The sequence below is a fragment of the Typopeltis vanoorti genome, chromosome 13 (genome assembly GCF_054136105.1).
Source record: "Typopeltis vanoorti isolate ZY-2024b chromosome 13, IOZ_Tvanoo_1.0, whole genome shotgun sequence".
Classification (NCBI taxonomy): Eukaryota; Metazoa; Arthropoda; class Arachnida; order Uropygi; family Thelyphonidae; genus Typopeltis; species Typopeltis vanoorti.
This window is the reverse complement of record NC_143561.1, coordinates 86,462,648-86,489,644: the sequence shown is the minus strand read 5'-3', so window position 1 is coordinate 86,489,644 and position 26,997 is coordinate 86,462,648. Positions and strand designations below refer to the sequence as shown.

Here is a 26,997-nt window from a genome sequence, read left to right as displayed (position 1 = left end):
CTCCTTAACATAACCAAACTACTCGAAAAATGCGCGTTAAAATTAGGCACCATGTTTAAAATGACATATGATATTGTCATTCATGCATTACTTTAAGAAAGAATAACTATACGTTGCAAACTTTAATTATTTAAAAACACGAGAGTTCAGTGCGTGTAGCAAACTAAAAACGATCAACGAATTGGTTGATCGTGTTTAGGTGCAACTGTCAGAGGAAGTATACCTACTACGCAACCTGAAACATATTCGCACTTAACATCTGTCTAAAACAAAATTTTCTTTATAGTGAAACTCAATCCAGTTAATTATAAGATAGGAAAGGCAGCCTTCTACAGAGTCCTTTATGATTTGTTCATTTTTTTTAAAATTCCATCGAAAGTAAGAAAGTGTAATAATTATCCAGTACTCTTTTACAGTCAAATAACCCAATGTTTTCTTTTCAAAAACTGAAGTTTCGAAAAACGACCGATAAGTTAATAAGAACAATGGCGAATGAGCTGGGTTAATCATCTTGAAGTAGCGTAAATATCAAGGTAATTCTCATGATAAATATAGAACAATATTCTTCATCTTCAAATATAGAACAATATTCTTTGTCACTTAATGGCCTTTAAAGCTCAATAACCGTCCAAGATATCTGTTGGATTTAGAAAATATAACTCCAGAATAAATTGCCTGTGTTGTCCTGGCCGGTTTGCCTGTATGCGAGATGAAAAACCCGACTTTCCGGAAGATAAAATCCTGCTACCTTTGTATGAGACTGGCTAACTCACCTTCACTTGAAAAACTAATGAAAGTTCTTCTCGTCATGGGGGGGGGGGGAGGTTCGAATCCAGGTCTTTCCAAGTGAAGGGCATCCGAAACAGACTGATCTACTTACTGCCACAGAACAATACCGAATTTTCTTCAACTTTTAAACTGGATGCTTTTCTTGAATGTTTAGGGTTTCATGGCCCAAAGGCAGCTTGGTCATATTATACCAGTAAAAAATGATTCACTGCCTGAAATCAGTCAATCAGAAAAAAGTCTGTCTTGAACTGACAGACCAGACTTATAAAAGTCTGGCAGTTCAGCTGAACTTGGTATCTTGACATTGAGCACACTGCAAAACATGTAGCACATTCCACCTTTTATTACCAGACTTACGCAGACACTGCCTGAAATCAGTCAGTGCACAGACAGATGGTGGAAGCTTGAAAATCGAGCTGACGCAACTGCAGTATCTGCAGCCTCGTTTCTTTAATTCCAATGTGGCTTGGAATCACAGAGGTGTACATTCAAGTATAACTTCCATAACTAATATGTTGGATTCGGAAGAGTACTGGATGTTTCTACAGGTCTTGATATGTAATTTCCTGTAGAGAACTTCGTGAGTCTATATATACGATACACCTTTGGTAGAGAAGCACTCATATATTTTAATACAGGCTCTATCGCATGCAGCTCAGCAGTAAACTTGTTCTTCCATTCTAGTGATATCTAGATTATTCTGTCGGGGAAGAAAGCAGAAGACCCCCCCCTCTCACTGGGGGCCTCAGGTGAACAGCCAGTGTAAACAGGCACATAAGCAGAGTATTCGATTCTATGTCCAAGAACGCTCAAGATTTCTTGAAAGAGTTCTTGGTATACAGGAAGGGTCAAATTTGGGTGGCCTGCAGAAAGAAAAGCTTCATGGTGGTAAATAATGCACTACCTCCGTGGTGCATTATTTAGTGTCCTTTCTGATATGTTGTCTTCCTAATATTTAGAGCTTTCTTTCGCAAACTTACTTGCATGAAATTCTGAAGTGTTGTGCAGATTCCGACACCATGGACAAAAAATAATTGGCCACGTGGGATGGTCTGGTAGTGATTTTATTTTCGTAGCGCATAGTAGAGAGAGCCGTTGACGTCGAAGAGACAAAGGTGGCTTATTTGCCTCGGCGTACGGACTATGGAACAGTGAAGTTCAAAATGCTCCGGTCGCGATTCTTATGGCTCGATGGTGAACAATGTCTAGCCATCGGAAGATACTCTTTCAGACAGAAGCATAGACTTGGGACTTAAATCTGATCTAATCACCACCCGAAGAGAAGATCATTTATCTCGCAACTGAAGTATGTGAAGAAGGCAAGTAAGTTTCGTACTAAATATGAATACCAAGAACTTGTCTTCTGGTGCAAGTTTGTCCTAATCTGAGTTTTGGGTTAGGACAGAGACCACTGCGACAAAAATGCAGTCTTCTGTGAAAATCTGTCCATTTGCAAGCGTCCAATTTTGACATATATTCAATGGCTTGCTGCAAATAAATGACAGATGATGGTAGTCATCCACATAGAGTGCATTACAGTTGGCAAAAGTATTTCGATTATAGAATTAACCTTGATTACACTTGAAATTGAACCTTGTGGAACACCTTCCTAATCGGGAGAGAGTAGTTCGCAGTCGAACTTGAAAGATTCGGTTGGATAAAAAGTTCTTTACGAAAACAAGAATATTCCCTCCGAAACCAAAGTTGTGCAGATCATTGAAATATTCCAGATCTTCGACAATTGCATATGCTTTTTCATACAAAAGAAAACTGACACTAAGTGGTTGCGTTTTAGGAAGGCATCTCTAACGGATGCTTCCATTAGGATTAAATGGCTGCATGTTGAATGATATTTACGGAACCCAGACTGTTCAGGGAAAAAAAAAACGTTTCTCTCCAGAAACCACAAAAGACGAGAATTAACAATTTTTTCTAGACACAAATAATTTACTGCAGTTTTATTGGGGATTTTGCACTCTTTCCTGGTTTAGGAAAGGCAATAATAGCATTTCGTCAGGTATTCAAATACCCGTTCTCACAGAAAATTCTATTGAAGAGGTGCAGCAGCTGACCATGACTTATGGTGACAGATGTTTAATCATTTCATGATGGATGTTATCCGGTCTAACAGAATGTTTTCGCAAAAATCTTTTCGAGTATGTCAACTGTACATCCCATTAGGTTCATAGATGGAGTGCTAGTGAGCGGCATATCTGCCTTGAGAAAACTTATGTTCTTAACACGATCTGAATAAATTCAAATTAATCTGAAACAGCTGTCCGAATCAACTTCCATTTTTGTAGTAATCCCACACAAGAGATGAAATTTAACCGAGGAGCAAAATTCATGTGCAAATTTATGATGAATCGTCAACTCTAGTTTTAATAACGAATTTAATTTTACAACTTTGCGATGAAGACAATCTGCATCAGAATAAATCGCAATCGAACAGAGGTTTAAATTCAGTCGTATTTTATAGCCAAATATTTGAAGAAACTTAAAGTTTCAAACTTTACCAAAGAGCTTAGGAGAAAACTTTCGTCGTCGTAGTTGCCTTAGTTTGCACTTATGCCAAACTGAAGCCTTTCGGCTCTATATTTTAGTAGCCAAGAGTTATTGCTTTACCAACCTATTTTATCTTTTTGAGTATTAGTACACTAGATTGCAGTTCTCTTTATTTGAGGTGTTAAATGTAGAGTATTTTACATTTACTCATTTTGCATAACTTGGGTACAGAAATGCTACTCTAAACCAAAATTCAGAGGTCATAACGTGAGTCAACATCCAAGTATCAAATTTTATCAAAATCCTCCAATCAGCGTGAAACTGCTGAATGTGTAGTCTAAGTTTTGTATAAAATACTTTCTTATGCAAACTGCAAAGATTAAAAATTCAAGGTAGCGGTTGAAGATTAATAAAGTCATCACTTGTACGTCCATCCCCGACAAATATTCACTTAAAGCAGAAAACCGTTAAACCTATTTTTTCAGTCTTTTCAGATTTAGCATATAGTACAAAGTCATTTGCTCTGTCAATTGACTACTACTATCGAAATTAAAAGCTTAAAAGGTAATAGTGGACACAGCTATTGATAAGTCAACTGCTCTTAAAATACAAATTATTACTCGAGGACAGCGATTACAATCTTTAGGTGAAAACATTGCTCATCTTGGATAACTACAATAAAAATTCGATGAAGTAAAGGCACAGTACCGTAAGTATTAAATTAAATTTCGACCCAAAATTGTTGCTAAACAGTGTGGATTGGCTACTGTTTCATATACTCATCATCATCATCAAATTCCTGCCATGTACCCTCAAGAGGTGTACAGGATATGACAGTACTACATGAAAAATTACATCATTACTAACTTCCTATCTACAATTTTCCTCCAAATCAGTCTGTTACTTGTCAAAACTCCAACATTATCAGATCTTATATTTCTATCGTCTAAGGCACTCTTGTATGGAAAGTTTTGCGCTAGGTTTTCTGACAGAAAATATACACCATGTTGACAAAAGTATTTAGACACCTAGTTGTGATTAAAAGAAAACTGTTTTAATTACGTTTCTAGTACCGAGTGGAAGCACCTTTGGCCTGAATGACTCACTACCTTTCGGGGCACGCTTTCAACCAATTTCTGATACGTCGCAACAGGAATACTCTTCCATTCCTCGCGTAAAGCCACCCCCATTGCTGACGAAGGCCTATGTTGTTTTTTGAAAATCAGTCTCGGACACGCAGTACACTATGTCATGAAGGACTGTCGTGCACAGATAACTGCCAAAGTACTTCCACAGCGTCGGAAGCGTGAAGTTGTCCTGGTAGCTATCAGGAATAATGGTTTGGGGCACGTCTACCAATGGAACAAGCCCCATCCAACTGAAACACCCCATACCATTACCGAGCCTCCACCAAATTTGACAGAATGATGCAGTCTTGCCGGAACAGTTTCCCCGGGTAATCTTCAGATCCAAATACAACCATCAAAGTGAAACATTTGGAAGCGCGATTCGTCGCTTCATAGAACTCTTTTCTCTAGTCCAGGAGAACAGTGTGAAAGACACCGGTCCAAACGTCATTTGAAGGGGTGGGGGAGTGAAGTGTGGCTTGTTCGCAGCAGCTCTGCCGTAGTAGCCTATAAGGGCATGCAACTATGAAGAAAGTTCTAGTGCAGACAGATGCCCCTGCAGCATTTTCCAGGTTGATTGCAAGGTCTTCCGCTGATGACGTGTGGGGTTGTTTGCTAAAACATTGCGACTGAGCTCGTCGATCTCGGTCAGTGAGTGTCGGTGGATTACCAGGATGTTTTCCTGCTGTGATAGCACCATCAACTTTACATCTACGAATGGCATAAGCAACGGTGGATTTCGGTATACTGAGACGGGTAGCAATTACAAACTACCAACCCATGTTAGAAGTCTGTCAGTTCAGCTAAACTTAGCACCTTGACATTTAGCACATCCCATCTTTTATTACCAGACTTACGCAGACACTCCCTGAATATTTGCATGGCACGTAATGTGTTTAAATACTTTTGTCAAGATAGTGTATATAAAAATCAAGGCAAATATAATTAAGTACACGAAGACTATTTAAATTCGGAAACATTTCTAAATTCAAGTTCATAATTTAGATGTAAGAAAGATTAAATGTAGGCAAGGTTCCAAATATAAACAGTACCAAGAACATTTCTAGAAGTAAATAAAACTATCTTTAGACAGAACCGCGTCAGTTTAATCCACATTGTATCTCAAAACAGACCCCCCCCTTTGCACTGTACCCCCTTACAGATTGGGAGGGGGGGGTTGAGGGTTCCAGCTTCAGGTGAATATTTTCTGGAGTGGACATACAAGCGATAGGATTTTCATAAATCTACAACTGCTACCTTGAATTTTTAATCTTTCCAAGTAATTAACCGAATTACTTTACGAATTTCGTAATTAACCGAATTACCTGCTGGCCAAAGTAAGTACTTGTAGCTAACATGCATTCTCTATTCGCTTGTCACAATGCAATCATTAAACATTTCGCTTATGAATAGTTGTCACTTCCGTTTCTACGTCTTGTTAACGTGTCACAGAAGCTGCTTGTTCAGTAGGTTCTCCCCCCCCCCCCCTCTCAACTAGCGTTTGCTGTTGCTACATTGTCGCGGTCTCCTTTTACAATTCGGGCACCACTCCACCATCCAACTTGCACAAGCTTGTCTATTTGCTTCCGAGAAGAAACAGTGCGTTCTTAATACTATCATTAGTTCATAAGAAATAGAAGATTGAGATAATATAAATATGAATAAGTTAAAAAAAAAAAAAGTGCTTCTAAGTAACCTATAATACATATTAAGGTGCATATATATCGAATTTAAATACATTACGTGCCTATTGAAAACGGTACGTACTGGAATATATTATTGTTACAAAATTCTGCGATATTAGTAGAAATAAGGAAATCTCATGTACGTGGCTTTTAAGTTTCCTCTCCGATAGTGTCGCTATTACCAGCGATTTGGTTCATGCAAAATCGCAATTAAATAAGTATTGTAGGCAAGTGTTACTCATTAATTTCTAAATTGTATTTCGGACTTTATAAGGAATCGACGGTTAAATTTAAATGGCAATTTAAATAAAATATTCCATCATATCAGTCAAAAAATAGAACAATCTAATGAGAAAAATGTTTACAAATGTGTTAGTATGTCGAGAAAGGGTCTAAATAATACATACTGCAACTGTGCGGCCACAGCACATTCAAAAGGAAGAAAAGATGTTAAAATTTGTTACTCTTTTTAAATTAGCGAATAAATTGTAACAAATCATTTGTGACAATGAATGGTCAGGTAATTAATCTAAAAAAATTATCAAATACTCTGCAAGTGTGTGCGCCAGCGCATTTATTCCTTTGTCACTAACTGTTAAGAATTAAGTATATGAACGATTTAAAATCTAAGATCCCAGTATTCATACTTATGGTGCTGCCGAAACGTCTGAAGTGTAACCCTTATGGTTGTACAATATTACATTAAAGTCAAAACTGCACACTACTTGGGCACAGTTTTGTTCAAGACAACATCTACAAACGAATATACAGTACTAGGAATGCTATTCCTCGAACTTGAAGGGAATGAAGAGGATTTCGATAAGGTACCGATAGCGGTAACAAAAATAACTGCGGGACTCTCGGAGGGCATTCGATTTGTTTGCAAGTTGAAAGACAGCTGGCTGATATGACAAACATTTAAAGTGTTGATTTAACGAACGTGCGTAAAAAAATTCAAATTATAGGAAAGAAATGAGTGGGACAAAGGATTTTGTTTGTATTACAACGTAACTAGGAATATAAAGCCAATGTATAGTGCCTGTTAACACCGTGTGTTCTTACAGTTTTTGTATTATAGGATGAAAAATCACTTTCAGGAAGAAAAAAAAAAACACCTTCGTACGAGACCAGCTAAATTATGCTCAGTTGTAAAACCTGTATAGAAGATCTTCCGGTTCTAGACAGGATTCGATAGGTTTCAGGGACAAGGCCATCAGTGGAAGTTGGGTTAAGAAACGGTGGGTAGGTAGCTGCTTTATTTTATTTTATGTTTTATTATTATTTTAATTTAGTTTTATTTTAGGGTTTTTTTTTTTTTGAAGTGAGGGCGCGTGGAATGCACTGACTGAGGGGTGGTGAGTGTAGACAGTAAATAAACGAGTTAATATGGTATATGATAGCCTGTTTTTTGAAGGAGATCTTCCGCGATGAGTCACGAGTCCATGAAAGCTGTGAATGATAAAATCAAAGTTAAATTATGGATATCAGAATTTCGCAATGTTAATGGACAAATGGAATTCCGAAGGTAATTGAAAAATAATTATGGAGAAATGTATTTCTATTTAGAATCACTTTCAATACCATGAAAAGAGATCACAGTGGCTAAGTGGTTCCACTTCGTCCCTTGAGCGTGCGTCTGAAGAAACTATAAGACCTTTTTTAGGGTTACTTTTGGTCAGAATTACTTTCTCTCGTAAAAGTTCAGCAGTGAACTTTTACAGATAACATGATAATGTTGTATATAATGTTTTACAAGATAACACGATAAAGAGATATTGACAGATAACAAGTTATGTTATGTTAGCACCGACAGTTGTGTCAAAAGGCAGAACATTAAGTGCCAGATGCAAAAAATAAGCCTACACAACTGGAAAGAACTTAAAAACTGTACATAGGACGCATCCCAATATTTTAATACATCTCATAACTTCGCCAAGCAAGCCTGAATCTGGAAATCATTAATTCATTGGCGAATTTTTTTAATACATTAGACAGATGAAAACAAGGCGCCTTAAAACTATAATGACATCACTCGGGATTTGGAATCGACGTACTTGAAGTTGGCCAAAATCCTAATTTTTTCATTCAATTAATTATTTAAACTCCATAAAAGTCGCATCTTCGCTGGCTTACGTGTACTATATTCACGCGAAATACGAGTATATGTAAATGATTTGTGCAGCGCTACACAAGTTAAGAAGGTTGTACAGCTAAGAGCACGGTAGTGATCACCCCACGCATACAGCTACGATCCACTTACAGATAAGTGCTATACTCTTTTCGCACTCCTCTTATACATCGTTGGGGATGAGAATAGCCCACCATCTGAGGAAACACGTAAGAGGTTATGACGGAATGAAATTTATCACGTAGTGGCTGGAACGAGTCCAAATATTTGGTGTAAAGAGGACTAACACGTGGAATTTTTTTTTAATCACAAGCTCTTATAGCAAAAAAAAAAAAAAAAAAAATCGACTATAAACATGCCAGAATTCCGATATATCATGTTTCAAATATTAAGCAATTTTTCACTAGATAAGGAGTCATGTAAGGATAAATTCATTCCGAGTTTTAATAACAATTTACCACAAACAATTCAGAAAAGAAATTTTCGGTCGCTAAATTAATGACAATGAAAATATTGTTACTCTGATTTCTGAAAAGATGTTTCAATACCATATTTGTTTTTTTTAGTTTAAATATTCGCACGTTTCAAAATTAACGATAATCTGATGCCACAAGTTTAAGTTACAAATTATGAGCAGCACGTTTGGAGCTAGCTAGCTGTTTTAGAATCTTAAACACATCTGCATGGAGTCATTTATAATGGCTGAAGAAAATAAAGTACTTCAGGTAAGGAAATATCCAAGATCGAAATTACGTTTTTATATTAGCGTGTTTTATATATATATATATATATATATATATATATATACTTGATAAGTACAAATGCAACTGACCTAGAAGCGTAATTTACATCCTAAGCATGGAACATTAAATTACAAAAGTAGCAAAACGATCTTTAAAAATTGTTACCGACTGCTTCGAATAGGTTGCAATCAATTAAGTTTTCCGTTAGGTAAATAGTACAAAAGTGTTTAAGTCGCGATCATTAATAGCACTGTTGTTAATGAAATAATGTTAATATACTTAAAAGTACTGTTTCCAGTTAAGCCTTATGATCAAATTCTACTTGATCAGTAAATGCATCGGGTTAAATGAAGTGACGCGCATTAAATTATAAAAGATTTACTTCTTTCTAACAAAAAAATGCTTCAAGTTTTACGTACAAGAAGTTTTGAAAAGAAGCCTGTGATTTCATCTTCTCACGTCAGCTATCGACCCTGTAATGCCTCTTAAGAGCTTTTTCACTATCATCACTGGTAGCCGGTTATGTTGCCACTCCTGGCAATCCTGTGTTCAATGGTGGATTAAGACTCTTTAGGACTCTTAGAGCACGGGTAATTTGAAGCGCTTCTATCAGTTTGTAATAATAAAAGAAACCAGATACTGGAAAGCGGATTTTTTGTTCCTGTTTCAAAACTTTGAAAACCACCTTCCCAACTTTCGAAAACGACAACTTTCTGTATCAAAAACAAAAGTTTTTTTTAACGAAATTCTATGAAGAAGCTCAAAATCTGTCATTCTTTCCCTACTTTCCACCCCCATACGAGTGCGCGCTACGAAAAGAATCCCTCCTTCAGACTAAACGTTCCACAGTTGTGAGCGAGGGGTCACTAAACTCTGAAGCCTCCTCCCATACAGCACTGCATGAGTAGTAATTCAACACAGCATGCTGAAAGTGCATTTTATCAAAGAAAGCCCTTAATACCTTCTAGGACTTATTTACCACTTAATTGAAACTGATATTATGGGAAAAAGTGAATGGAAACAATTCTTATTCGTCAAACATTTTCAACATTGTCTACACAGTGTCTTAATGTTCGACAAAATCAGCTGGCGATAGGCGACTCAGTTCTCACAATAGTTAAAAAAAAAAACCACTCGTACAGCAGCTATTTCTTCATAAAACCCACTGAATGAAAGCGTGTATCACTAGAATGACAGTGATGTAGGGTGTGAGTGTGCGCGTACAGAGGAATTCAAAATAATCCACGCTTGTCGAACAGGTCTTAACGGGAGAATGCATCCCGTAGGATTATCGACATTCACAGAAAATGCTTCTTGTTCCACCGCTCCAAGTTTTTATGTCTCGAAGTGTCTGCAGTTCGTCTCCCACAGAGAAAAATCGTAAAATGCAAGTGAACCGAAATGAATTTGCGAAAAGGGAGGAGGGGAAAATCACAAAAGAGTAGGGGAGGAAATATGCAATATGTCACTGATGAAATGGAAATTCCGCTGTCAGTACCAGCATATGATTAATGAGATCCGTTAAGAAACTTAAACTGCCAACATTATAAAAACGTTAAAAACAAATTAAACGTTAATTGATAAGAACCTAAATGTGCATGCGTATAAAGGACGGGTTGTTTGTGCAGTTTCATAGATTAAATGGTAGTATCGATCAACCGCCTTCAAAATACGGCTTCAATGGTTGGTTAAATGTGCATGCACCGTCTAATAAGCACTGAAAACTTTTTCAACGCTAGAATTAAGCGGCCTTTCACCATTATTTTGTGAACAATTTAGCTACCGTCATAACAAAGACATAACCTTGGAAGTCAGTCATATTCTGACAACTATAATTGCAGCTCAGAGAAATACCACGAAAGCTAGAGTTCAAGGATAGCAAGAGTTACTCGTTTAAGTCTTAAGCCACTGGTGGCGCTACAAGTCGTTTAACATAATTACAGTTAATACATACTGTCTGCTTAACAGCATGGTTTCCGAAATAGTGTAAAATCAATGTGTAAGTCATACTTCTACTCGTTTTAGTCCATCTATCTTTAATCATGGAACTGCATATTTGGATGGGTTGGTTTTTTTTAATTTTTTTTATTGTAATCGATCCATGGGGGGGGGGGTCGAAAGTCAGGCTATTGGCTATCTGGAATTATGGCCAAAACTAAGACTCCAAGGCCAGGATGTAATTTTATCTATTAATTGCGTTCTGCTGGACAGTTTCTTTTTCTGGATGCGACCAATTCTCAGTTTTATTTCTCTTTTCCTAACTGTTTAATGCATTTTGTGAAATGCAGCTAATTCGGAAATTAAGTCATTTCAGCTATTTACGTAAAAGCAAGTTCCTGGAAGGGACAAATAATCAGTTAAACTTGTCTGTGGCCACTATTTTATTTATTTATTATTTTTTGTGCTAATAAATTGTAAATTGAGAACCAGAGTATCAGCTACTCATGTTGCATTTTCCATATGTCTGGTTTTTGATAGCTTTTCTACCTCACGAATTTGAGGTGGAAAAGACATCGAAAAGCTGATGTGTGAAAATCATCTGGAGTAGATGATATCCGACCAGAAATGCTCAAATATGGAGTGATAAAAATTTCTCAGTAGCTACTCTGCAAAACTCACTCAGTAGGTCAAATTCAAATTATTGGAGTACAGTACTCATAGTATCCATTTATAAAAAGGGAAATAAAACTGTCAGAAATAAGGGAATTGCTATATTGAGTGTTCCGGGAAAGTTTTATAATATTATAATAATATATAATTATTATATTTTATTATATTATATAGTTTATAATATATAATTATAATACGATAGCTTTTCTTTAACTAATCTTGTACGAAAAGTGAAGTCAGCAAATACAAAGCCTACGAAAACAGGCAGAAGATTGAAAAAACCATCTGCATTCTGAACTGAAAATCTTTGGAACAAGTAGAATATTTCAGCTATTCACGCTCACTAAAGTAGCTGTATACAAGAATTTCGAAACCAATTTAAAATAAAACAGCCAATCAAAGATCACAGATAAGAGTTCTGAGAAAATTTAGGAGAATGAGCAGATGGCATCAGGGGCAGAATCATTAAGGAGGAACATAACGCTGAAAACATTCAGGAACGTGTGAGCAGGGCTAATCCCAGATAGTATGATAGTATGTCTTAGAAGACCGAAATATAACATCTGGCAATATTCAAGTCATGACATAATACTAGAGAAAAACTAAAATTTGTCTGTAAGTTAGTAATAACGAGAGCTTAACTATGTAGTACTGCACACAGTATCCTGTACAACCTTTGAGGATACATGCATGTAAAATTGATAAAATGAAGGTGCATTTCTTCTCCATTTATTCTTAACGAAATTTATTCACTAAAAATTCAAACATTAAAGTTCATCGCGGAGTTCGAGTGTCACTAAGTTACGGTAATGTCTTCAGTTTTATTTAAAAAGACGTATATATTGGGAACGATCGGAAAGTAGCGTGCGTTAACAATGAATCATTATCCCGCTGTTTGGCAACTGACACATTCACTCTGTAGTTTCCAAACTATGGAGTTTGGAAACTGCTGAGAAAGACATCACCAAATTCGGTTAAGCTTTAGTTCAATGCAATAGTGAGGAAGAGGGTGTGTGAATTTAAGTTAGCACATCGATGTGAGAAATTTCAGCGGAAAATCCAGATAACCCCAACTAAATATTTTAAATTAGCTAAACTATAAATATGATTCATTTCACAATTAAATGTGAGATGAATTATGTTATTCAAAATATGCAATTATTTCCATATATTAATTTTAGAAACTGCGAACTGAAAATGTTCACAAGATATGTGTCATCGACTCGTTTCTGACTCTTAGTGATCTTGTGAACAGAGGTTTCCATCCCACTCGGCCTGTTGTCTTTTTTTTTTTTTTTTTTACAGCAGTTAAGTTCAAGTTGGTAAGTTACTTTATGCTGTCCATCCAATTCATTTGAGGTCTTCCTCTCCTTCTCACGCCCTCAATCTTCGCCAACATAACTGTCTTTTCCAATGATTCATTTTGCTAGCATAATATGCCCAAAGTACACCAATTCTCTTTAGAGATCACCGTCTCCAAGGAGCATTCTGTCTTTTACTCACTAAAACCTTATTAGTCATTCTTGCAGTCTATGGGATTCTTAATAGTCTCATCCACTCCCTTAATCCAAATGAATCCATTCAACTCTGTGTTTCTTCTTAATAATCCAGATTTGGCATCCATACATTATTATTAGAAATACCATTGCTTATATACAATCCCAACTTTCGTGGCCTTACTAACACCTGCATCTTTCATAATTTGTTAGGTTTAACAGTTTTTTTCCCCTTCATAACTATCCTTTTAATTTCATCTTCACATTATTTCTTATTCTAAACCACAGTCATTAATAACTATCAACGACCTCTATTTTATCTCCCTCAATCATAAATTCATCTAAATTGCCAGAAGCAACTTTTCTTTTGCTGATGTTTAAATTAAGCCTGGCTTTATTGCTTTCCCACTTAACCAGCAGAAACAACCGCTCCAGCTCATTCTTAGTTTCTGCTATGAGGGATGTATTATCTGCATATCTTTAATCATTTATTTTTCTGCCACCAACAATAATTCCTGCTGAGTCTTTGTCTAAGTCAGTCATTTTCATTATATATTGTGAGACCTCTACCCTTTTCCCACTCGAACACCGTTTCTCCAAATTTTTTTTTTTTTTTTTTTTTTTTTACAGAAGATTCTTGGTTCTTATACAGCTCTCTAATCAAGAAAATTAGAAAATCTAACATGTGATGAGATCAATGGTATTCCATTGATCTCATCACATTCCAGTCTGTTGTGATTCACAAAAACGCTTTCTTATCTACTCTATAATATAAAATTATAAGCTTTTTTTTGTCAAGTTATTTGAAACGTTTTGAAACTCAGGGGCTACCCTGAGTGTCGAGTCTTCAAAATTCGAGTCATCAGAATTCAAGGAGAATCGGCCTACTAGTTCGGAACTCGGGGGGGATTGGGCGCCTTAGCCTCCCCCCCTAGTACTCATAAAACAGATGAATACTTCCTTCTGAAATTCTCTTATTCTTTCTATAATACGTCTCACGTTCTATTTGGTCTATACTTCCTTTACCACTCCTAAAGCCTGCCTGTTCTTCTGGCATTTCTCTATTCACAGATGGCTCTGCCTTTTTATTTTGGATCATAATATAACACGATAGTAGTCATTCATAAAAAGTAATCCATGACAGCAGCTAACAATGGCGACTTGCTTAGAGGCGCGGCATTTTTTTTTTTTTTTTTTAAAACTAAAGTTTATTTCCAACACGTTTGTTTACGATTTAACGTTCAGCAGTCTTAACTGCTAGGAAAACTGATCTTTCGTGTGGCAAAGGTGTCAACTGTTAAAGGGACTATATTTATTATATAAATGAAAATTTTCACAATATATAAAAAAATTGGAGTCTTTTCCCCATAAACCGCTTTCATTCGATTTACTCAAGCGTGCAAAATAAGATTTAAAGAAGCATTGGTACAAAATATTTTTGCGTAGACATATCTTAGGAGATTTCCGTATAAATCTCAATATTTGTCAAGTGATATTTGTTGAGTGCAAATACCTCTCAACAGGTGGTCGTGGGTATATATAAATGCCCAAGTCTGAAGATTCAAAAGAGAAACAAAACAAACTAAAACCATATTCTTGTAGATAAATACTGCTGAAAAATTGCCAACGGTGTTTTGGGTTTATGAAAAATCTCTTGATATGCAATGACCTAAGCTATTAGGTCACCCAGATGCTAGATACAGCAATATTTCAGCAGATTACTTATTACAGATTAGTACACAGATACGCGAGCATTTAATTTTCAAATGAAATACTTCACTAAGATTAACTTCCAATTTAAATGTTATGCTGTGAATATTTTCATGTCTTGAGAGTTACTACCAATGATCATTACTTCTGTAATGATCGTTTTGTACACAGTTGAAATATTTGTGTCTTCCATTAGGTATGATGGAACTACAGAAATATTTCCCTCTAACATAAGATCAATTGCAACCATCACGCGACTGTGCATTTACTTGGAGTGAATATTTTATTATTCTTCGCTGATATTTTGCTATTTAACATATGTGATTAAGTTTATAAACGCCTCTCCCCAAGTTTTACTCATCGTCTGCAAATGAGGGCATTTCACTTGGTCTTATATTTCCTTCTAACGGTAGGATTAAAGATGCATTCAAGTTTTTGTAGGGGTGGTTATGATGCTTTCTGATCAGGCTTACGTTTTTTTATTGCATGTTGGAAACTCGCTATGCTCCAAAACACACGGATATTAACTGCATTGAATGTTTCCATAACCCATCAACAACGTCGGTAACGAATTTTTTTACCTTTTTTTTTTTTTACAACTGCTTTAGCATGCCGACCTAAGTTTTCTATATTTATCCACTCCTTTGTAATAAAACTACAGCCGGAATTGAGCTAGTTGAATTCCTTTACAATCTTTTCTCTTATGAGTGCATTATTGTTAGCCATTCAAAGGAGTGTTCGGAGTCTTTCAACATGTATTGATTATCAGTCAAGAGATGCATTTTAACAAGCTCCCTTATTCAATCCTTCTGTGAATAACTGTTTTAGTACGACTGAAGTTATCTGTTCTTTCAATAGTATTGCTTAACTATCTTCTGGGCTTTATTATACACTGATGTGAAGATCAAAGTAAGCTTCATTTTTCGACTAAACTGTGCTATATTCTCATTTCGTTTCTTTATGCATATATCATTCGGGTGGCCATAAAATATCTTTCCCTCTTTGGAGGCATCTGTAGCTAAAACCAATAAATCTGTAGCTAAAACAAACAATAAATGAAATGAGACCAAATTTTATATCAAGACTTTTGAAGGCATAAGGAGATGATTTCAGCGAAAAAAAGATTTAGTACCAAAAGTCGCCGATAGGGAAAATTTTGGAGCCGAAAACAAGCGGATACTTGCATTAAAGGCAGATAAAATGGAAGCTCAGCACATTGAAAATCGTGTATATGGTCCAAGGGACCCTAATTCTGATGAATAAAACATTTCCTGTGAGTTCAATCACTACATTAATTTCTGTGTCTCTCGCAAGTTATTGTTTTAGTTTAATTATTATTATTATCGTTGTAACGCGCCACATATCCAGCTGGAATGAGTGACGCGGCTGTCGCTTACGCCGTCGAAATGTTATTATTCCATTTTATCTGCCTTGAATGTAATTATCCCCTTGTTTTCGGCTCCACCAGCGCCAACATTTTCACCCTATCGGTGACTTTTGGTACTATTCCCCCCCCCCCGCGGAAATCATCTCCCCATGCCTTCAAAAGTCTCAATATAAAATTTGGTCTCATTTCGTTTATTGGTTTTAGCTACAGATGCCCCTCCAAAGAGGGAAAGATATTTTATGGCCACCCTGTATTTATTACAAAGTGGAGTTATATAATGTGTGAAATTTATTCAACGTGTGTAAAATCAGTGTCTTATTTCTTACAAAAAATCAAAATGCAATAATGCCCGTGTCAACTATATAATTAGACTAAATTCCATCAAATTATAATATTGTTTTATCTTTTATCCAAGTAATATTCCTGAATTCCAACAGATTGGTCCTCATTTATCAGTAACTTAATCCCTGCCAGCCTCTGAAGGCCAAATATCAACTTATCGTAGGCTCACCTTCGCTGTTTTTGTAAGGAATATCCCATTACAATTTGAATTAACATCTTCATGAATAAAACAGAACGTACATTTGAAAAATGTATACGTTCAACAGAAACTATGAAGTCGTGAAGAAGGAAACAAAATAACGGAGGAACATTTTTTCCCATTTCAAAATAATTGGAATATTGTTCAAATGTATACATTTAAACTAATGAATATTGTACTAATGAATAATATTGGGAAAAAACAAATACAAAATATTTTTACGTAATCGTGTGCTTTATATGTCCCGTATATTCGTTCTGCGTTAAACGGTTACTAAAAAGAAATAAAAAAATAAATAAAAAATAAGTCCGTTTAAAGCGTTTTCTATATCGCAGTCAAGCTAGTAAAAAGTGCAACGATGAAGCATTTTGATTATCCATTTTCCTCTAACTTTATCCAATTTTGTTTTATATATAAACATTCAAACTATCATTCATGAAAAGGTTCAAGGATAGAAGCTTAAGGTCAAGGCTTTTAAAGCCGGGATAATTTAAGATCTTGATATTCTTTAACAGCGACAGCTTGTTTACTGAAAGCTCCACACGTCGCTTTTTTCACTCCCTCCCTTAACCACACCACTAATTTACACAGCATTTCACTTCATAATAAGTACGTCAGAAAATTTGATGCCATTTTTGAATATAAATATATTTACATTACATAAGGCGAAATTCCACGCATGGCGTTTGTAGTTGAGTGCAAATGTAAACAGACGCATTTCAACTTGCTCCTCGTTTTGATATACAAGCATACAATTCGATTATAAAAATACTTTAGAAATTGTTAGTTATCGATCGATTTCTTTCAGAATATTTTTTCCTCACTCATTAGTAGAATCGTCCCTGAACTGAAATCGATGTGGAGGATGACAAAAAAAAAAAAAAAACAGTACTTAAGTAAATTAACTTACTGGCTGTTTTCATATAACCAATCCATGAAGAACCGGTTGTAAGAAGGCGATGTTGTATAATGGGACCCAAAATGAAGGCTTTGGGAGGAAATAATAAAAAAAAGGGTGCAGCATGTATGCCTCGAAAATTAATTTTAGGTTACTGAAAGTAATGAAATTATTTTAGTTAACTTTGAAAGATGGCACAAAACTCTTAAAAGATTCATTACGCTTCTTTTATTTTGAATGAAGGAAATAAGACGCCATCGTTCTTATGATTTTTCTACTTTTAAGATCCGTGGAGTTAATATATTAGTTCCTAGAAAAACCTCGGAATTTACCAGTTATATCACTTACTAAATCAACATACTGTGTTGATGCTGCTCTCATATTCGTTGCATGGGAACTTTTCCAAATGAAAAAAGGTATACGCTTCCTCTCCTGAAGAAAATTTCGCCTACGTACATCTTTTTAAATGACAAAGAAAATAAATCATGACGTACAGAAGTTTGAAACTTCTTTTTCTTCCCCTCCCACCGCCACCACCTATGAATAAATAAAACAGAAAATCACGTGAGCCTAACCTCGATTTAAAATTTAGGAAGATTCTCCATTCATTTTAAAAGCTGTACTGCCAACTGAGGTTATTCGAAATTTAAAGCTCGTCACTACTTAAGTCAAATATATCGAAGACAGCCATATAAGGTAGGTTGCTTCACATTGGGAATTGAATTCATTTGACAGGATAAAAATCAGGTTTCGGTATGTATATTGTAGGATCTAATAGTAGAATACAAATATTAATACTGAAGAATAAAGTTCATTTTAGTTTATTAAACAGTATTGATTCACAACACAGAATGATAAGAAAATACTTAATATTTATTAACTTATTAGCTGATATTACATACAGCATCTTCAGAGCACAAGAACACTGTCACTGGTACCACGGTGGAACTAGTTTAAAAAATATTAACGGATAATACAAGGAAGAAAAGTCTTAATTGGCGCCATCTATTGTTGAATAAAGAGAAAACAAGTATTAATTAGATCTTAAAATGACCGTCTCCCAGATTTTTGGTAAATTATACAGCCATACTTGTTGAGGTTTGGAGTATGTTTTAAAGCTGCTGATTCCAAAAACAATCTCTCTGACTTACCACTTCTGTGTAGCACTTTTCAATTCCAATTAATCCTGTGTGAAGGAGTATCCAAGGCATTGTCTGCAAGACCCCACTTGTCATAATGATAGTATCGAATGCATTTTTTTTTTATGTTCTCCAAGGCAGTTTTCCTGTCTGTCCATAGTAAGCCAGGTCACAAGAACAGAGCACTTCATACATTCCTGGGTGTGATAAAGAAGACAGTTTTGTCCTCAGGTGAACGGATTTCGTATATAATTTAAATATGATGAGCAGCTGATATTTACTAAGCACTCTGGATACTCGAATAAAGTTCATTATATGAACTTCCCAGTTATCTAAAAGTAACATTAGGGCAGGACGACAATTCGCAGCTTCCACAACATTCTCGAGGAATCAACCGGAATTTCAATCACATATCGACTAAATGTCATAAGAAATTACTACTCGGCCAAATGTTACTTTTTAAAAAGCAGAGCAAGGGCTATTACAAAATAAAAGATTAGTTAAACAATCTAAACACGTTTATTTAGTTGTTAATGAATTTCATTACCCGGTATGAGACCACACTCTGCTAGATGACTGGAAGCCATTCTGGATGGGGCTTGATGAAACAGTACGTCCACAGTAACTCTTCAAGCAATTCAAATGCTGCAGCATTTAAGTACACATTGGGTTTCGATCAGATGGAGCTGCACTGCAAGAACTAAATGTGTTTCGTCCCAACATCAGTACATCGAGAATCGACTCGCCCCATCCTGGATTTATCATAGATTTAATAAAGAACAAAAATTAAAAACTGCCGACTAGGGCTCGGTTAACTTGAGGAAGAAGTGATGTTAAGAACCGCTGGGCAGCATGTCATAGTACAGAAATTTCGGCTCATGTTTTTGGTATCAATGTAAGTAGAGTATGGGATCTCTAATAGTCGGATACAAATATTAATATACTGAATAATAAAGTTCTCGCACCTCAGAGTACTTGTCAGAATCAATACATTAGAGCGAAATAAGTTTAAAAACAAACACTGACATTGGAGTAAGGAAGTAACTAAAAAAGAGATTAAATGCGTCATATTCGACGTATACGTTGTGGTTGCTGAGAAGCCACCACAACGTATACGCAGAAAGCCTATGCTGAAATCCAAGATATGGGGCCTCTATTTCAAGAACAACATATCGTATCAAAATTTACTTCAACTATCATTTACAGATGGGGGGGGGGGAGGAGAACGGTCAACAAAGTTACTTGGGCTGATTAGAATTGGACTCTTCGTCTGATTAAGATATTCTGTTTGCGTACCTTACTGGGTACACACTGCCAGTATGTTGAACACTCACAGAGAACGCACAGAATATTGGAGTTGAGAATCTCCTGTCCTATACAATGCGGAGCTACAGTATACTGCAAGAATTTCAATGAAAAGAAATTCTTTTCATTGAAATTCTTACATGGCAAGAATTTCACGACCTCTAGAATAGCATTTCATTTCGATGGTTTGAACTGTGGAAAGTCTCACTGAAAGAACGTTGTACCAGTAAGCATAATAACTAAACGTGAAAAACATAATGTTAGATTACTAATATATGAAGAGCCAAAGGCTTCAATTCGGCGACATTAACTTATTTAAGTTAAGGGATATTACATCCCATATTGTTTCTTAGCCGAATGAGAAACTCAAAGAGTTTCATGCCGAATATAGAAGCTATATAAAGTTCGGCGATTCCAAGCGTAAGCAAAATACCTGGATAGTGCAGCAACTGACCCTTTAGGTAGTGCAAGCTGAGGCAACTCATAGCAAGGGTGGAGCAAGCTCCGATCACTATTCTTGATATTTACTCATAATGTGAACTTAGCTCCTAGGAGCTGTATTCCTGTTCAACATTATGAGAGAAGGTCACTACCCAGACCGGTTTCAACCTTTCTTGAGGTCTCATCAGTGAGTAGCTATACTCTTAAGTTATGGGATATTACAAATATGGGATGAAAAAAACAATATGGGATGTAATATCCCTTAACTTAAATAAGTTCATGTCGCCGAATTGAAGCCTTTGGCTCTTCATATATTAGTAATTTATTAGGACACCTTCTTGGCAATTTTCATAGAAGGGATGCAAGTTCTGTTTGCAACAAACTTGGTATTAACTAGGTCTAGCTACTCACTGATGAGACCTCAAAAAAGGTTGAAACCGGTCTGGGTAGTGACCTTCTCTCATAATGTTGAACAGGAATACAGCTCCTAGGAGCTAAGTTCACATTATGAGTAAATATCAAGAATAGTGATCGGAGCTTGCTCCACTCTTGCTATGAGTTGGCTCAGCTTGCACTATCTAAAGGGTCAGTTGCTGCACTATCCAGGTATTTTGCTTACGCTTGGAATCGCCGAACTTTATATAGTTTCTATATTCGGCATGAAACTCTGAGTTTCTCATTCGGCTAAGAAACAATATGGGATGTAATATCCCTTAACTTAAATAATGTTAGATGAATAATGTGATTTCATATAATTTCCAAAGAGAAATCGAAAACTTATTAGGAAATGGCGCATTGAAACAATGCTTTTCCATTTTCACGGCTGATCGGATGTTCTGTTGCTGAGGAAAGGTAAACAAAATAGTAAGAATGAAAATAGGATTAAGAACAGAGAGAAAACTACCCAGAAACAATATCTGTCAATGATCAGAAAATTACTGAAGGAATATGTTTGCCGTATTAGTTATGTAGAAATAAAAGCAGCTTTAAAAATTGCACTCCATGAATGTCTATGATCATAAAGTATATAATGATTATTTCACTTACATGAAGATCTAAAAATGAGTATACTTTTATTCTGTGATTAAATAAATAAATGCATTTATTTCTTCCTTCATTGCTATTACCGTTAAAAAAAAAGATGAGGAAAGAGAGATTAAGTCACCCGTGGAGGTTGGGTTTCGGGTGCATATGACTCGATGACTGGATTACACTAAAAGCAATTTAAACTATGATGCGCGTATGGCTGTCAACTTAATGTTTTCTCTGAGTTTATTTATTTATTAATTTTTATTTTGGTAGGAAGGGTAGGAGAAGAACCCCTGCATGAAAGCTAACACATCTTCGGTTTAAAAAGGTGCCTCATGTCCTATTTTTTCATCCGGATCGTTTAAGACCCTTAGGGCTGAGATATTTCTGATAGGTACTGATATAAATGTCCCTTTAAAAAGAAAAAAATCTACAAATCAAACAAAGGACAGATAATAATACTATTAAATGCTTTAACAACAAAAAAAATCCTTAATTGGTTACTTGAAGACTTTTTTTCTCATTGCGATACACCACTTATTTAAGGAGGGAGAGCGAGCTATCAGCATTTTTCATATTAGTGTTTCAGAAAGTGTCATCTTTTAATAGCATCCGGCGCTTGACAATCTTCCTGCGAAGAATTTCAGCGCGGACTGCTGATTTTGTCTAAGCTTCGACAGCTGCAGTCATCTCATTAACTACAAATTCAAGGTGAGCACACTTCAGTTAGAAGCAACACGTGAAAGTAATGGTATAATTGATTTGATCACAGTGCATGCGCACTGTGATCAAATCAACTATACCATTACTGTTGGAAACAATGGTGATGACCCATTTAACCTGTGTATACTTTAAAATGCAAATACATAAAGACTCCTTTTCGCAATTGCTGCAAGTTATGTACTGTGTTAATGATAGGCTCTAGATTCTTTAAAACACTGCACTGGTTCCAGATTGCGGAAGGATTATAAACAGTGCTAAGGAGTTAGGTCAAAACTACTACTGAAAAAAAAAGTTTCTGAAATTTCGTAAGTGTTTCACCAAGTGGGAATTCAAAGTTGCCCCATATTATTCCAAACGGTCCGATGTAATTCACCCCCTTTCACACTTTGTGATTTTCTTTTCCAATTAAAAACAACTGTTGGATAAAATTCAGTTACCTGTTGTCCTTGATCAATTGCCGTTGCCATCACATGCTATCTATACTGAACGTTACTGGCTGATTTAATGTGCGTTCTGATGTACAAGTTTCGGAACGCACTCCTTCACAGCTGGTTACTGTATCCACATTATCTTGCGAATCGTATCCTGTTTTAGTTTCCTGCCTATATTGACTGTAGTGAAGTAACAGATGGCACGCAGCTCCATCTATCGAGCATCAGTGACCTTGTGTTTAGGACGTCATAAGCGCGGATGACACACCCTCTAGTATTAGTGAAATTTCACAACTCTACTGCATTCACAGCGAAACCGAATACAGTTACAGTATATATGCTGCACCGTACAATCGATCGATCTTGTTCATGAGCTTCTGGTAAATAAGTTATGCTGTGTTGTTGCTATGAAATTGTTTCTCTAGTATAGTAATATTTTATGGCTACGTTGGGAAATAATTACAGCCGAATAAAAATTGTTTCGTAAGATTTTTTTTTTTTTACTTATGAGGTTCAACTAAAAAAACTACTGTCATAAAATTACGAAAAACTAGCAACAACTTTATCCTACTATTCTTCTGGGAGTGATGCATAAAGTGAGATGACTTACCTCATTTAAGTATTGCTTATGATTTTAAAGATAAAAGAAATTTATGCCCCTCCTAATTGGTCGTAATGTTCATTAGTTTTATTTTATATTGAAATGTTTGCCTATTTGGGATCTGAAGAGTGTCGTCTCTCCATAATCTGAATAGAAAAATATTCAACGAACGAGGATGCATAAATCTAAGACCAGGGCGAACGGCTTTTTTTTTTTTCACTTTAAAACAAAATGTAGTTTCTCCTGTTCATCCCTCCTAAGTAAAGGTGTGTAGATTACACCAACTAAGTCCATAGGGCAGTATATTGTGTTTGCAAGTGCGTTTTATCTGGATGAAACCTTGCTCCTCTCGTAAGACAGGCGCCATTCTTTTTCCTCAGACAGCTAACCGTTACTTGGAAATCTAAAGATAACTAAACAGTTAGAGTGACGTCCGAATTCTCCAAGCTTAAATCAGATAGAAATCCTTGAGCTATTGCGAAGAAAAACTATAAATCGATAATCTGATATTGGTTCCTCAATAAAAAAAAAATGCCACATGCAAAACATTTTGCAGTCGTCACGACCTCTTGTATTAAGATTTAGCAAAATATATGAAGATGCTAAGAGTAGTAAGCAGTGTTATGCAAAAATATAAGATTTTTCTGGAAATGAAAAACCCTTCAAATATATTCAATTTCACAACAGCATCTTCTTAAACAGGAAATTTCTCCTCTCAAAAACAATCGAGAAATTAAATCATAACGAAGAAAAAATTTAAAGGTAATTAAACTCTGATCATTTTTAGCCGATTTGTAATTTTCCACCCTCCCTATTAAATTTATGTCACCAATATATAAAATTTAGCACTCACAACATCAATTTCCGAATAAAATGAAATGCTATTCAACTTACCACACTCCCCATTTCCACTTCATGGACTCGTATGGTATCACTAAGCAGTGTGCGGTAATCCTCATCTGGCCTTCCTTCTCTTGATGGCGTGTCTCGGTTGATCGTTGGGTCACTAAAGCTAGGTGCATCCGCAAAATCTAGGTCATTATCCGTCACCATAGCAACTGCAGTATCATCACAATATCCTTGTGCCATAGCCGCTAGATCACTACTCGATACATCCGGATGACTAGAACTTAGGCGGCCAACATTTTGGAGATTGTGTTTCCGACGCGAATGATAATCTTTGCTGCGAGATCGTAGTTTGTGCGGTGCAAATCTTTTGAGCGTTGTCCAGACACTTTGTATTCGTTTTCCCGATTTGAAGCCGAGGATCTTTTTATAAGGGCTTGAAGGTTCTGTAAGGACTTGAGGAGTGACAGGCCGTGAACCACATCCTTCGTCAGAGTTTTGGGAAACATCTGAATGACTCTTGGCCTTGAATTTTAACCTCTTCATTGTCGAACTTCTGTCGGTTTCATTCGGCAAGTCAGGATCTTCTCCTGCTGTAAATAGAAAGCAATGTTTCGTTTTTACCTCGAAAGAAAAAGTTATATAAAACACTAATCAGCTTTAAGGATTCCTATTAAATGACCTACATCGAGACACGATTCATGAAACAAATCAGCATTTTTGGAATCGCACAAACTTATATTAAGGCCAAAGATTTGTGCACGCAATTACTACCTTCATTCTGTGCAGGATATCACACTATACCTGATTACGATGAATTTCCTAATATTCCATCTCATCTCTTCCCCCTCGACATCACCATTCCAAAACAATTTGGATTTTACATTTAGGGTAAGCAAATATTAACAGTCCGTTGGACTTCATTACTTTTAAAAAAAAGGAATATTTAATAGGTTAGGAATAATTCTCTAAGTTGTGAACACTATTCACTGAGCATTTCCAATATCAAATCACTTTTCTTTACTAAGACGCTTACTATGTCAATTAAAGTTAAAGATTTTTCATTAATGGATTGCCTGTTGACATCATGCGTTAAAAGATAATAAATATCCAAGTAATGTATTTTGTATTATGATATAACACAGTTTCTATTTAAGTGAATAAGCTTATCCGTCTAGCATTACATGCCAGACGCAAATAATGAAACTTCTGCTGACAACAGCAGTGTTTTTGTGTGAAACAGAATGCCCACACAGCGAGATGAATGTCTCGTTACCGCTACGCGTGTCGAATGTATCGTAAACATTGGGAAATGTTCTGTAATGGAAATTTACGGTGTGAACCTTAGCATTATTTTTTTTTTTTTTCGATTTTAATCTTATGAACGTGTTTGTTGGCACTTCTTGATGTTGTTCTTAATTAAAAATCAAGAAAATATTTCACAATGAAAGACTAATTTATTATTAGTGCTAAAGCTCATGCCACACAAAGTGAAATTTGGTAATGGGGTGTTTTTCCAATTTGTATTTTTCGTATTTCTTTTATTACCATTTTAGTTTATTTATGAACATGTAATAAGTATTGAATAATTACAAGTATTTTGGGCAAGCCGTGAGTAGGTTAGATAAATTTATGAGATTGGTTTAAGAGTCGAACCTATTCCATCGCTAAGCCTAATTTGGGCTTTTTGATATGCTTTGGGAGTGATCAATGATTGGAATGAGTTGCCGTAGTCATTTGCGAATGCTTTGTTGGTGAATGAGTTCGAGCCAAGGTGTGACAGCTACTGTTCAAATAGATGGAGATTTATTTTGCAAACTAAGTCGTTGGCAGTTGTGTACATCCACGACAAGACTGTTAATCAGAAGTGTCAAAATGGTGACAGTTCGGCAAACATCTCTGCTTCTTATGATCGTATGATTCTGTCGCAAAATTTGAGACAGATTTACGTAAAACGAGAATAACTTAGGCGAACATCAGTCATCTCGTGGTAAATATACAGCAGCATAATCAATTTAAAGAAACGTTAATGCAGACAAACAAAAGTTAGATTAACTATTCCCATAGTAGCTGGGAGATAGAAAAAGATCATTTCAGGGCCAGTTCATCGTCTCGACTTTGCACCTTTAGTTTTTTTTTTTATTCTTACCTGTGGAGTTGCGTAACGTATGAAGCATGCACGTCAAAAGTGACTTCACAAAAGTTAAAGACGAAATTATACGCTACAGATACAGTAATTATAATCCGCGAATGTTAGATCAGCTGCGTTACAAGTTCTATATGCCAAGTTACAGAGGGCGCTCACCTTGAACTTATTCACCTTACCTCAAATAAACGTTATATTCCAAACTATCATTCACATTATTCGATGCTGCTATAGATTATTTTTTTTTCAAAAAGTAACTGCATATAAAATAGTGGTATTGTTTTATGGAACTCCTATACAATACACCTTTTGACATGTCACAGTGTAGGAGAAAGAAACAATGCAACATTGCATTACCCACAGAGAAAGAATAGTCAAGTAAAATGTACTATTTTCCACAAGGACCGTATCGATCTGAATACACTGGCTTCAAAGATTATAGTATACTAGCAATAATTTTTTTCCGATTTTATCTGAGATGACATGTACCTATGAGCAATACTTTATGTGTGCGTGTGCATGCATATATATATATATATATATATATATATATATATACGCGCACGCACACACAGGTGTCCAAAAGCTAAGGACGAAGTACAATTTTACCGGCATATGAAGAAGAAAAAAAAATTCACAACAAAAGTCAAATGTGGACATAAATTTATTACCAGCATACTAGCAATAATTTATTATTATTATACGGGCACCTTCATG

The 26,997-nt window shown here is 35.8% G+C and overlaps 1 protein-coding gene across 5 annotated transcripts in view; it reads right to left on the bottom strand.

The window, feature by feature from the left end:
• The window catches only part of Mctp (multiple C2 domain and transmembrane region protein), a 642,744-nt gene that overhangs the window by 375,157 nt on the left and 240,590 nt on the right, over positions 1 to 26,997 (bottom strand). For 4 of the 5 annotated variants that reach the window (XM_090402333.1, XM_090402331.1, XM_090402329.1 and 1 more), the window contains exon 2: positions 24,183 to 24,727. In XM_090402333.1, the coding sequence (XP_090258459.1) occupies positions 24,183 to 24,680 (498 nt within the window). In that variant the 5' untranslated portion in view covers positions 24,681 to 24,727. Of the gene's footprint in view, positions 1 to 22,693; positions 22,808 to 24,182; positions 24,728 to 26,997 lie in introns of those variants that run through there. The other variant, XM_090402334.1, reaches the window with a different exon arrangement.